Here is a 15,021-nt window from a genome sequence, read left to right on the forward strand (position 1 = left end):
GCTTTTTGCTTCAGATACATGCATAGCAGTCTGTCTGTTGATCTCAATTTCATTAAGGGTACCATATTTCTCTGGGCCCTTGTCTGGTATTTGACTGCCCATGCCTGTCATTCCCATGGTAGACATTCTTGAAAAGTGACATGAAAGGATTCATGAAACATACTGCTAAAGTAACTAAATATCTGTTCGTGCAAGTGCAGGTGGGGAAATGTTGGTGAGGTGACCTGAGTGAGTAGGTAGCACAGAGGGTATGCGGGGTGTCTACAATGTGGTTTTATTTTAATATTCATTCTCAGAATGAGAGCATCGCTGACTACGTCAGCATTAGTGAACCAGATGGATTTTTCCACAATTGACAATGGATTCATGGTCATCGCTAAACTCTTAATTCCAGATTTTTATTGAATTTAAATTCCATCATCTGCTGTGCTGGGATTTGAACCTGGGTATCCAGAACATTATCTGGGTTTATGAATTAACAAACAAGCAATGATACCACTAAATAAATCCTGATTCCCTCACTGGGTATTGAACCCAGGCAACAGTGATGCAAGTGCCAAATTCTAAGCACTAGACCACCAGGGATGGAATGGGTGACAATGAGTGATAGGAGATATTGTTGCACGTGAACCTGAGAGTGGTGCAGCATGAGCTTTAGTGAGAGGTGAGTGCAGTAGCAGAGATAGAGTGAGTTTGAGGTAGCAAAGAAAAGATGGGGAAATTTACCTGGCAGAGCACAAAGATCATTGATCTGCTTCAGGAGATTGCTCTGCCCTCAACTGCAACTTTGGTACATGCTGAAAGGCTCCATGTTGTAGCCTCCCTGGTGGTCCCATTCAGCAAGTTGCACCACCTATATCCCCTTACCTGCCAAACCATCTGCATTTGAATGCAACTGTACAGGGCAGCTTTGGAATGCTAGACTGGTCCAGGTCCATTTGAAAGATGGTATCAATGCCAGGGATGCTGGTCCACTCACAGATATCTAGCTAGTGGTGAGTACTTTTGGCTACAGCAAGTTGGAGAGTCCAGCTGGCATTGGAAAAGAAGGAGGCCTGATTAGGAGGTGAGTTTGGGATGATAACATGAGAACTCTTGCTGGGCTTCATGGAGAAAAGTCCTCCATAAAAATTGACAAAAATGATATTTTATTGATAAAAATGTGAAAATATTGCAAAATTCAACCCAGACTTCTTGAAGAAGAAGGGTAAATAAGGGCAGTTCAGATTTCAGGTTCAGCTGGGAAATCACCATTTCATTGCTCTATGGAATAGTTAGCATATGAGAAAACTTTAACTTAATTGTACAAAAGACCAGGCAGGCAAAAGAGATATTAAGGAAGGAGTAATTTCTATTCACATTTGAGTGTGTTGCCTTCAAAGGGAGCACACACCACAAGGCACTGCCATAGGAAAGGCAAGGGCCATAGAATTAAATCATACCAAGGCTATAGGGATAAAGTGGGATTTAATTTGTCAAAAAGGCAATTTAAAAGACAAAGAAGGCAGAGCCTAACAGAAGAAGATAGTTAGAAGGATTTTGAAACTGTGCTAAGAGTAGGACATTAATAATTCAAATGGTGATTTTATTGGGATATTAGGAACTGCCGATGCTGGAGAATCTGGAATAACAAGGTGTGGAGCTGAATGAACACAACAGGCCAAGCAGCATCAGAGGAGCAGGAAAGTTTGAAAAAAAAGGTGATTTTAGTGGGATGGTTTATTCGTACTGAGGCCATACAGCTTTATTGCAGAGTGAATGTGTATTATGTTTTAGGCCATGAACAGTGAGTGTCCATTTTGTCTGTGACAAGAAAGTGGGAAATCTTTATCTTGGCCACAAACAGCAGGAAGGTGCTTATTTTACCCAGAGAAGGCAGGAAAGCACCATGTTGACCATAGAACTACATGCAGACCCCGAGTAGCAGTACAGTAATTCAACATTATTAATCTACAGAATTTAAAGATAATGAGAAAAAAAATCGACCTGATACACAACTTAAAGTGCTGAAAGAAGTAAAACAACACTGCTATATTCCAGTTTAAGGGTTTGTAAAATGAAGAAAATAAAAACATTATATGGAAGTAAAAGTCTACCAAAGATAGAAATTTAAGCAATACTGATCTACTACTGGGTTAAAACCATGAAAGTCAGGCATACAAAAGTATTTAGAAACTGTAGAATGTAAACAACTTTAAAGAAAGAAGAATAAATGATCACAGTAAGAAGACAAGGCACATGAAAAGTATTCCCACAGAAATCCAATATCAGAAATGGGCCAAATGGAAGACAAGATTGGAAATCTTCAAGGAAACATTCTCAATTCCGATATTCTTAAAACACAAAATTAATTCACTCTTCAATACTAATTCTGAAGCTGAATAAGTAAATACACTAAATCATAAGAATATAAAAGAAAGCACAAATGTGTTTAATGAAGCTCTTCAAGATATTGACAATAATTTTAATCTGATCACAAACAAAATTCTTGAAAGAATAATTTTTAAGAGAAGTGTTCAGTGTTCCATAAATAACGTAATGAATGATTGTTACAGATTTGTGGAAATGCATTATGCACTACTTAAATCAGAATTCACAACAGCCAGAATCCAAACAAATACGGTGGATGTTAGAAATCTGAAACAAACTAAGAGAAAGCTGGAGAAACTCTGAAGGTCTGGCAACATCTATGGAAAGAGAAAAACAGAGCTAATGTTGACTCTTCAGAACTCCAGAGATTTTGAAGAATTCCAGATATCTTCATCGTCTTAATTGATTAGTATGCGTAAATACAGGTAAGCTGTTTAGATGTCAGCCCCTCCAAGCTATTCACTATCCTGATTTGGAAATCTACAACTGTTCCTTCAGTGTCATTGAGTCAAAACCCTGGAACTCCCTTCCCAATAGTATTATTGCTCTACTTACACTAAATGGTCTGCATTGGTTAATGAAGGCAGCTCATATCTACCTTCTAAAGGATAAGTTGGGATGGATAATAAAGACTGATCCAGCCAGTGATAGCCACATCATATGACTAATAAAAAAATTTGAGATGCTTGATTTTTATGAAGCCAGTCATGCCAGGTAGCTCTCACCCACTAACACTAGCAATCATAAATTTTAACTTGCATCAAATGGTGAGATTTTATAGGAGGATAGAGTGGTGGAGAGCAGAATGGATCTCAGAGGAAACTTAAAACCAGAAATTTAAAGAAATTTAAAGTTGTAATTAACAGAGTAGTGTAAGTATAATCTTGAGTGCAAAGTACATGGCATACTGTAAAGTTGTGCAATACATTTTCTTTTTTTGTTGATTTCATCCTTAAGATGTATTAAATGTAAGAGGAAGCACAGATCAATCTTTCAAAGTTGAAAAGGGACTACCAATAAATCAGAAAATGCTGGGGAAACTCAGCAGATCTGACAGCATATGGAAGGAAAAACCAAGTTAACGTTTGAAGTCCCATATGACTCTCTATGGAATTTTGGAACTTGGCAGAACAATCATACTGGACTCAAAACATTAACTCTGTTATTCTCTCCACAGATTCTCTGTACGGTTTCTCCAGCATTCTGTTTTCATTTCAGAATTCCAGCATTCACTGTATTTTTGTTTTTAAATCAAAAGATTAAACTGTACTAAGTGATGTTCTATTTAATTTCCTTAATTGTCCCAATCTACAGATCTGGACTAAAACCCTTAGCAATTAAGGAACTAATTACCGTAGTGATAATAATTATAGATATTAAAATGTGAGGCTGGATGAACACAGCAGGCCAAGCAGCATCTCAGGAGCACAAAAGCTGACGTTTCGGGCCTAGACCCTTCATCAGAGAGGGGGATGGGGGGAGGGAACTGGAATAAATAGGGAGAGAGGGGGAGGCGGACCGAAGATGGAGAGTAAAGAAGATAGGTGGAGAGAGTGTAGGTGGGGAGGTAGGGAGGGGATAGGTCAGTCCAGGGAAGACGGACAGGTCAAGGAGGTGGGATGAGGTTAGTAGGTAATTAAGCAGAGGTTCACCTGCACATCTGCCAATGTGGTATACTGCATCCACTGTACCCGGTGCGGCTTCCTCTACATTGGGGAAACCAAGCGGAGGCTTGGGGACCGCTTTGCAGAACACCTCCGCTCAGTTCGCAACAAACAACTGCACCTCCCAGTCGCAAACCATTTCCACTCCCCCTCCCATTCTCTTGATGACATGTCCATCATGGGCCTCCTGCACTGCCACAATGATGCCACCCGAAGGTTGCAGGAACAGCAACTCATATTCCGCCTGGGAACCCTGCAGCCATATGGTATCAATGTGGACTTCACCAGTTTCAAAATCTCCCCTTCCCCTACTGCATCCCTAAACCAGCCCAGTTCATCCCCTCCCCCCACTGCACCACACAACCAGCCCAGCTCTTCCCCCCCACCCACTGCATCCCAAAACCAGTCCAACCTGCCTCTGCCTCCCTAACCGGTTCTTCCTCTCACCCATCCCTTCCTCCCACCCCAAGCCGCACCCCCAGCTACCTACTAACCTCATCCCACCTCCTTGACCTGTCCGTCTTCCCTGGACTGACCTATCCCCTCCCTACCTCCCCACCCACACTCTCTCCACCTATCTTCTTTACTCTCCATCTTCGGTCCGCCTCCCCCTCTCTCCCTATTTATTCCAGTTCCCTCCCCCCATCCCCCTCTCTGATGAAGGGTCTAGGCCCAAAACGTCAGCTTTTGTGCTCCTGAGATGCTGCTTGGCCTGCTGTGTTCATCCAGCCTCACATTTTATTATCTTGGAATCTCCAGCATCTGCAGTTCCCATTATCTCTGATAATTATAGATATGTCTTGATTGACCAAATTTCTACTGATAAACATAACACAGTCAAGCTAAACAAACTTAGACTGAATTTAAGGTGAGGCAAGGCCATGATGATCATTGGGGTTGTCCAATGAAGCACTGCTCCCTCTCCCGCACTCACAAATGAAAATTCCAACCTATCTTAAAGGTCAGTTAATTTTCCTGATAGCTGCTCTTCTATCTTCAGTTGATAGGAAAGCCATAACTATTTCTCTGGTCAGACCTGAGCTCAAATTCAACCAAGATACAATTGAAATAATGTGAACCCAACTAACATTAGCATATGAAGCTTCAATCTGATTTTGAGATGTGTCTAACCTTATCTGTAATGCATAATTAAAATGAAGGCTAGCTAGTTGATTGTTTAGCAGGATTGCACAGTAAGGCAAACATTCTATTTCCAAAGGCTTAGTCCACAATTCATTAGCCAACAGCATAGGTTAGAATGCCACCACCCCACGCCCCTCGCCCAAGCCTGATACATCATCTTCCTCAAACCATGCACTCCACCACTGACCACTGAGCCAGTAAATAGGAGAATAAAATCCACGCCAAGAAATTATCTCAACAAAGAATTTAGTTCCAAAATCAATGGCTAAATTGGATCTGAACAGACTGCTTCAATTTCCACCTGAAACAAGCAGTGAGAATATAGTGGCAATGCTTTGTTTTTGAAAGCTCATTAACTGGGGTTTAACAAACCAAGGATTTCCCAAAGAAAATTTAACTGTCATTTCTATTTCACTTCCTGGAGAATGAATGTAACAGAAAGGGCGTCTAAAAAGAGTTGATGGTTTCAGTAAATCTCGTTGCTTACGAACCAATATCAGTGCTTATAGTTTATAAAATCAGAATTCATAAAATATTAATTAATATCTACTTTCATTTAAGGTTTGGTTGGTCAAAAGCTACCATATTTTTACTATTAACATGGATAAGCTCTTACTGCATATATAGTAAACTATATCCATCAGTGTATGAAGGATGTGACACTACCGTCTTTAAAATAGCAAACAGATAGCAGTGAACAGAACAAGGGTCTATTGAATGAGAAATAATTAACTAGTAAACATTGTTGAGTTTGGAATTTGAGTTTTTATTTTTAAATAGTAGATCTTAGTAAGCATAGAGGCATGAAATTAACATCACATGAGAAATAAAGCCTCATTTGCAGCAGTACTGTTCATGCATGATTACAGTAAACATCGATTGGAAAATTTATATTCATCATCCAGCAAGAAGTACAACATTTTATGCAATACATATAATCAGGTCAACAGTTCTGACATAATTGGAAAACGTATCAATGTGCTAAATATTTTGTTTAAGCTAAAAATATATGTAATTACAAAAGACAGGCAGGTTGTTTATGTCCTGATCACACGCATTAAATATTCCATAACTGCAAAATTAAACTTTTGGAAAAACATCAGGGTATAAATTAATTTTGGTCAGAAATGCAGAATGGACAGTAATAAATTGGCAGCCTATCGATAACAATGAAAGAAAATTGAGCAAAGTCTAAAACAGGCAGCTGATTGACGTCACTTATTTTATGTTACTGCCCAAACAGAAATTGGTTTATTTAGTTTAACCACATCCTGAATATAAAGATTCTGAATTTCCCAAGAACATAAACATAAGAATTGAGAATGACAAAATCTTCTTTCACTGTAATCACTCTGATTTTTATAAGGGTCAATATAATCTATACGTAAGTTTTCATAACAGTGTATAACCATAACCATAGATGTTTCTAAATGTTGCCTTACAGCACATAATCTGTGTGTACAAATACTGATCAACTGGTTGGATACATATCTAAAGTGTTAACATAAATAAGTAGAATGATCTCCACATCTAAATTAAGCCATTTGAATATGAAATTTGACATTGGATTACAGCTTGTCTTGTACAAATATTAAAAGTACTGTGCACATAAATACTAACAAGAAAATTTGCAATTCCTTTACATAATGGGTCAGATCTTGTTGCGGTAATAATAACATATGAACAACATACATTGTTATTAATATGAAAATTAACCAGCAAGTTGAGAGTTTGTGAGATGTCTTGAGTGGTGCTTCATCAGAAATCGTCAGTAGATTTATAATGTTTCACTGTTGTTTTGCATAAATGGAATCTTATCCCTGGCATTCCCATTATTTAATAATTGCTGGATTTGCACGTTAATTATCTATTAAACTCAGTACAAAAAAGTTATGTTTGTCAGTTAATGGCATGAATACGTTTTTCACTATATAATAATTGCTAATGTAATGTCACTTAAACCTTACTCACGAAGACATTGTACAATTTAAACAGTGGAGATTTATTCCTTCAGGTGGTAAATTGCTCTTAGATATTGTCACAAATACAGTTTTTAAATTTCATTCTTATATTTTCTTTTTGTTTCTTTCCTGTTCTTTCCTTTTAATTGTCCCTGCTTTCCTTCACTGTACCTGATTTTGGCTCTTACTGTGCCATCAAGTTACAGAGCAAAAAGATTTGGAGCTGAAGGGTATAGAAAAAATTTTAACATGGCAGTGCAAAGTTCCATTCCAGTAAGATCTAGTCCAATATCTACAATTGAAGATACAAATCAAAACTTATATTTTAATTTATTAAATATATCAAATACAGTTGAAACTCAAAGGCTCGCATAGAGCAATTTAAAGCTTAATGATCAAAGAAACATTCACAGTTTTAGTTATCAATCTTCCTTTCTAATAACGTGATTCACTTAGCTTCCTAGCATTTACTCATTTGTAGAAGTCTACTGTATTTAGCAATATCTATTCCTTTAATATTTCCTATTACCTTTTTACAACCAAATATGCCTAAATGTAACATCTTTGTGCTAGTTTAAGAAAATAATTTGGCAGATATAACTTTCTGTAAACGAAATTCACATATGAAGTCAAAGCCAATGTGGAAAGCGTTTTCAATAAAACTCCATATATGCCAAATAGAAAAATACTTTAACCTTAAAACAAGTAAATAGTGCTATTCAGTCCTGCTGATTGTAATAGCAATCCTCTGCCTTCATTGTATGTAATTAAAAAGGAAGAACAGATTATTGTTTAATAGCAACTTGATTCAATGCAAAATTATTTTGTCAAAAAGAATATTTAGCCTAAATTGTACTTTAAAACTGACCATTATATGTCAAAATAATTATACTACTTTATGCTAGCTGATGCCATCATAGAGTTATAGAACTCTATAGCATGGAAACAGACCCTTCGGTCCAACTCATCCAGTCCAATCAGACATTCTAAATAAATCTAGACCCATATCCCTCTAAAGCCCTTCCTATTCACAAATCCATCCAGATGCCTTTTAAATGTTTACCAGCCTCCACCACTTCCACTGTCAGCTCATTCCATAAACACACTACCCTCTGTGTGAAAATGTTGCCCCTGGATCCCTTTTGCCTCTCACCTTAAACCTGTTGGCATCCCTTACCCTGGGGAAAAGACCTTGACATGCCCCTCATGATTTTATAAACCTCTATAAGGTTACCCCTCAGCCTTTAATGCTCCAGGGAAAATTGCCCCAGCCTATTCAGCCTCTTCCTATAGCTAAACCCGCCAGTAATGGCAATATCCTTGTGAATCTTTTCTGAATCTTTTCAAGTTTTGCAACATCTTTCTTACAGCAGGGCAACCAGAACTGCACACAGTATTTCAAAATTGGCGTAACTAATGTCCTGTACAACCTCAACATGACCTCCCAACTACTTTACTCAATGCACTGACCAATAAAGGCAAGCACACCAAATGCTTTCTTCACTACACTGTCTATCTGTAACTCTATTTTCAAGGAGCTATGAACCTGCACCCCAAGCTCTCTTTGTTTGGCAACACTCCAAAGGACTGTACCATTAAGTATATAAATACTGCCCCTGAATTGCTTCACCAAAATGCAGCACCACACATTTAGCTAAATTAAACACCACCTGCCATTTCTACGTCCATTTGCACATCTAATCAAGATCCCGTTGTACTCTGAGGTAACCTTTTTCGCTGTCCCCTACACCTCCAATTTTGGTGTCATCTGAAAATTACTACCTAAACCTATTATATTCATAGCCAAATCATTTATATAAATGACAAAAAGTAGTGGACCCAGCACCAATCCTTGTTGTACACCGCTGGTCACATACCTCCAGTCCTAAAAGCAATGCTCCACCACCACCCTCTGCCTCCTATCCTTGAGCCAATTTTGCATTTAAATGGCTAGTTCTCCTTATCTTCCATGTGATCTAAACTTGCTAATGAGTCTACTATGTGGAACATTGTTGAGCACCTTACTGAAGTCCATGTAGACAATGTCCACCATTCTACTTTCATCAATCTTCTTCGTCACCTCTTTAAAAAATGCAATCAAGTTAGTGAGACACGATTTTCCACACACAAAGCCATGTTGACTATCCCTAATCAGTCATTTCCTTTCCATATACATGTAAATCCTATTTCTCAAAACCTCCTCCTACTTCTCTACCACTGACTCCTTACTCTTCTCTAAATGTATTAATTTATTTACCTTTCTGAACAGGCTGATGACATGCAGTAATAAAATAGCAAAGCAAAGCAGAATTAACATTCTTGCTAATAGTGCTCCATTTATGTGGTATCAGTGTGAATTGCAGCACTGAAGTCAGATATTTTCCAACAGGTGAAGGAGAAAATGGGAATAGTGGTCATCTGGTTGTTCTCATGCATTACGACAGCCAAAGAGGAGAACCAACAAATACTTCAGGATAGAATTTCAGCCTGTCCTGATTGCAAAAGGTGACTGGTGCAGAAAGCATGAAGGAATGAAAATAACAGCATTTATTATCATAAATTGCACACATACATAATTGCCACAAGACGGTCAGCTTTAAAGAATCACATGAGTACAATAATGCTTAATATATACTAACACACAGTACAGAGACAAGGAGAAAATGTTTGATAATATTTTAGATTTGTGTAATAATTAACAAATTGTAATTATTTGAGATGGATACCTTTATTCAACATAATTTTCAATGTGGATTTGTGCCACAATAAACAAATGTTGCAATTGAACATTTTTCTCCTTAGCATACATTTATCAATATTTGAAAAAGCAACATCTGGTTTGTATGATATTTTTAAGATTATATTGTTTTCCATGAAATAAAAACTTAGCTGGAAGAAGCATAAGAATCATAAACTAGTTATAAGAGGAATGTGTCGTCATTTAAGCATCCACATTGTTATTTTTATTTTAAGCATTTCACCAAAATATTTTACATTGCTGTTTTCAGTTCTGATTTTAAACCATGTCCTTTCGATCTGCTACATGGCTCGCCATCAAAAATAAACACATCATCCAAATTTATGTTCTTTGAAACAGGAAAAGACTAAATTGAATTACAATAAAGTGCAATAATTCCACCCTCAGGTGACTGTGTTGAGTTTGCACATTCTCACTGTGTCTGTATGCATTTTCTCTGGGTTTTCTGGTCATAGTCATAGACTCATAGAGTCATACAGCACAGAAACAGACCCTTTGATGCAAGCAATCCATGCTGAACATGACCCCAAGCTAAACTAGTCCCACCTGCCTACTCCTGGACCATTTCCCTCCAACCTTTTCCTATTCAAAAATGCATCCAAATGTCTTTTAAATGCTGTAATTGTACCTGCATCTATCACTTCATCAGGAAGTTCATTCCACAAGCGAGTCACCCTCTGTGAAAAACATTTGCATCTGAAATCTTTTTTAAATCTGTCTCTTCTTATCTTGATAATGTGCCTCCGAGTCTTGAAATTCCCCATCTTAAGGAAAAGACAACTATCATCAACTCTATCTATAATTCTCATCATTCTATAAACTTTTATCAGGCCCCCTCACTCCAGTGAAAAAAGCCCCAGCCTATCCAGCATTTCCTTATAACTCAAAAGTGTTTGCTGAAGTTTTCGGAAAATTTAAAATTTTTAAACATAGCCCACATACACAAACATTTTTTCACCTCAAAATCTTCAATTTGTACCAAGTTGATCAATTTGAAATATTTTGTCCACTGGCTGCTGGGTTCTAATAACAATGAAATTATGCATTTTAACGCAGTTCCTGTTATCTGTCCACATCATAGAATGTGTTACTATCAAGGATTGAATAAATGCAGGATTATTATCTTTGCAACTGGACACGTTATCCGTCTCATTTATCACTAATTTACTGTGTCTGCAATCTGTGCTACCTACAGGTGTGCTTACCATATAAGGAAGGACCTTGAGGATGGTTTGGGGCATAATAGGATGGCACATCTTTCTGGCTAAGGAGACAGGGAGAAATAGCTCCTAAAGCACTGAATTTTATATCAGTGTATCATTGTGAGGATGTTTGCTGCTGACAGCCTGTGTTCATGACTCCTCGGATATAGAAACATGCCCACGTGCAACAAGACCTGAATAAAATTGAAGTTTGTGCTGACAAGTGGGAACATCATTTATGTGACACAGTTGTCAGGCAATGACTATCTGCAACAAGATCATACTACCTCCCCCTGCCATTCTTTGGAATCACCATGACTGAATCCCCATTATAGAAGTGTTATAGAATGCTTTCAATTTCCTAGAAAAATGCCATAATGTGGAGGTGCCAGTGTTGTACTGGCATGGGCAAAGTCATAAGTCACAAAAGACCAGGTTATAGTTCCAACAGGTTTACTTGAAATCATAAGCTTCCAGAACATAACAGTTGGACTGTAACCCGGTGTCGTGTGACTTCTAGAAAAATGCAATTCAGCACTCAAAAAACTTAAGACCATCTAGGACAATGCATTCTGCTTGTTAGGTTGCCCATTCACAATTTTAAGCATTCACTTTGTCTATCACTATTGCTTATGTTAGCATCAACAGGACCATTGCAGCAACTTATAATTATCTCCTTCAGCAACTCCTTTCAAACCTGACAATCTCTGTCACCTAGAATGACAAGAGCAGCAGTCTCATTCGAATATAATCAACTACAAGTTCTCTTCCCAGCTGCAACACCATCCTGACTTGGAAACGTACCATCATTCCTTCAGTGTTGCTGGGTCAAAATCCTGGAAATTCCCTCCCTGGCATTGTGGATCTACCAACAGCATGTGGACTGTAATCATGCAGGAAGGCAGCTCAACACCACCTTCTGAAAGGCAACTAGGGATGGGAAATAAATGCTGGCCCAGACAGTGACATCAATGTCCCACAAGTAAATAAAAGCATTTGCGATTTCTTCAATGTTACCTGATCAAAACCTAAAACTTTTTTCCTAACTAAACTGTGAGTGTAACAATGCCACAGGGACTGCAGCAGTTCTTGAAGGCAGCTCACTATCACCTTCTCAACGGTAATTAGGGACAGGAAATAGAAGCAACCTTACCAGCAACACTTGGAATCACAATAAAGAATAAAAAAAGCTTAGTCAGTGCTGTACAAATGGATACATTTACTCCTTGGAGTATTTAAATGCCTGTTTCAGCTTTTGAATATGAATATTCTTTTGTATGCCATTGCAAAATGTTTTTTAAAATTTCTAATGATTAATTATATAATTAGTGAAAAGCACATAATTCAAAACAATTATCCTCAATCTACAGGGCAGTTCATGAAATAAGTTGCCAAACTGTAACCTTATTTCAATTTATTTCATTGCTACTAAAATTCCCAAAGGTACTCCAAGAACAGTTTATTAGTTTTTTTTGGAAATAAAGTAGCAAACACAATTCCTACCATGATAATAATTTCTTTGATATACTGCGAGTGTATTTTATTTTAATATTCAATTTGAGGGATGCATGGACAATGGGAGATCTGAAAATGACATCATCAAGATATTCTCGTTCCTGCTGTAGCTAGTCACAACCAAAAGAATCTGGGGAAAGCAAGCAGCAGGATGGCAGGATGCAGAAATAATATCTCCTTAACCTGAGCAAATAAAAGTTAAACTGTTGTTCTTTTATTTTATACCTTAGGAAGTTTCTGATCATAGAGAATTTGGGAATGAGGGAAGATAACACTGCATTAAACACCACATTTTATAACAGATTTTAGTATTAGGTATAGGAAATAAGGAGGAGGCCTCCTATTCATATATTTACAAGGTTTATATTACTTATTTGGAATAAAACATTTTTTTCCCCCAAACTGTAAGTGCAAACATGAAAGAGCTACCAGGAACAGGAAATAAACTCCTTTAAGGTTTTACGTAGCTCCTGGCTTCTGAAGGCATAGATAACAGGGTCAATGACTGAATTACAAATGACGAGAATCAGGAACATTTTAAAGTGAGAAGTGAAACATAAACAATAGGGATTTTTGGGGCAGATGATAATGAGAAGAAGGTGAAGAAAGAAAGGACTCCAGCAAATGAGGAAAAGTCCCAGCAGTATTGTCATTGTAACAGCTCCTTTCATGTTTGTGGCCTGATGAGCAGTTCGTTTCTTGTGTTGGGTCACGATCTTCTTGGCGTGGATACGAGCAAGAGTGAACATATGAAGATACAAGACTCCCATGATAACCAACATCGCAAAGAAGAAGGAAATGAGGCAGATGATAACTGCACTACTGTCTGAGTAGACGATGAACAGGATGCTTGAGATGCTGCTGACCAACCAGATTGTAACAATGATGATCACAGCTCGTCGAGTTGTCATGATGTTGTGATATCGTAAGGCATAAAATATGGTGATGTACCTGTCTGCAGCAATGGCACCCAGGAAGGACAGCGAGGATACCATTGAGCTACAGATCATCACATCTATTAGATTGTCTATCTCCTTAAGGATGTCATTGCGTACTATAAAAATCTCTCTCTCCATTAAAATAAGAACAATTGTTTCTATCACATTGCTCAAACTTACCAACATATCTGCCACTGCCAGACAGCAAATAAAATAATGCATCGGACAATGCAAATTTTGATTTTTAACAATTGCTATGATAACCAGAATATTTTCCACCAAACTGACAATACCAAGTGTTAAGAAAATCTCTTCTGGAATATTGACCGGTTCACACTGTAAAGTGGAAGCATTGTGAGAACTGTTGGAATCCTTTGGTATCCAGTGAGATGAAGCATCCTTTGGCAATGTTCCAAGAGGAGTTAAACTTGAGATGTTCATCATTCAGTCAGGATAAACAAGAAAGATATTGTGAAAATAGTTGCAGTAACTTGAAAACGAGATTGTTAAGGAGTTTTCAGCAACACTTTTCCACTGAGAGCAAAAGCCACTGAAACAAAAGATTTTTGTGCACAGTGCAGGAAAAGTTATTAAGTTCTCAGAGCTAAAACTGTATCTTAATTAAAATGACATGTACCAAAGAAATTACCCATGCTTGAAAGCCGGTACCCCCTGGGTGGTGTTCATCAGCTCCTTTGCAGAAAGTGACTGTATTTTTCTGGTATGTGGACCATAAGCTTCTGCTGCATGTTGCTTTCAGTTATCTTCGTTTTCTATCTCTGCTGATTAATTAAAAAAAATTCCAAAGTGGCATTTTGAAGTTCACTTTCTTAACGACTACATTTATTTTGTTTTGCATCTTGTCTTCTTCTGAAATATTTTGAAAGGGCAGGCTGGCTGGCCAAGCATCAACTGATTTGCTCACTGAGGAAACCCAACCTAATAAATTCTCTCTCTGTGCAAAGATCATGCCTTCACTACGCAGTTCTTCCTACTAAATCTAAATGAGAACTGACCAATCAAAGGGTGGACCCAGCACATGGTATTACTTGATTGACAGTCAAAAAAGGAATGGATGTTAAATCAAAACAGTTGACAAATATCATTTCATAGAATCGTAGACTCATGAAATCATACATCACAGAAACAGATCCTTTGGTCCAACCAGTCCATGCCAAGCATAATCCCAAACTAAACTAATCCCATTTGCCTGCTCCTGGCCCGTATCCCTCCATTCCTTTACTCATCATATATCCATTCAAATGTCTTCTAGACATTGTAATTTGTACCTGCATCCACCACTTCGTCAGGAAATATATTAAACATGAAAACCACCCACTTGTGTAAAAAGTTTGCCTCTTATGACTTTGTAAATCTCTGTCTTGTCACCTTAAAAATGTGCCCCCTAGCCTTGAAATTCCCCATCTTAGGGAAAAAGTACTACCATTAACTCAATGTATGCCTCCTTAT

The 15,021-nt window shown here is 37.8% G+C and overlaps 1 protein-coding gene across 1 annotated transcript; it reads right to left on the reverse strand.

Annotated features, from left to right (window-relative positions):
* Positions 1-13,015: 13,015 nt before the first annotated feature.
* On the reverse strand, positions 13,016-13,992 carry mc1r (melanocortin 1 receptor). Its single transcript, XM_048546945.2, has one exon. It carries the CDS (start codon positions 13,990-13,992, stop codon positions 13,039-13,041), a length of 954 nt encoding a protein of 317 aa, XP_048402902.1. The 3' UTR covers positions 13,016-13,038.
* Between the last annotated feature and the right edge of the window lie 1,029 nt (positions 13,993-15,021).

This window comes from Stegostoma tigrinum, chromosome 16 (assembly GCF_030684315.1).
Source record: "Stegostoma tigrinum isolate sSteTig4 chromosome 16, sSteTig4.hap1, whole genome shotgun sequence".
NCBI classification, from domain to species: Eukaryota; Metazoa; Chordata; class Chondrichthyes; order Orectolobiformes; family Stegostomatidae; genus Stegostoma; species Stegostoma tigrinum.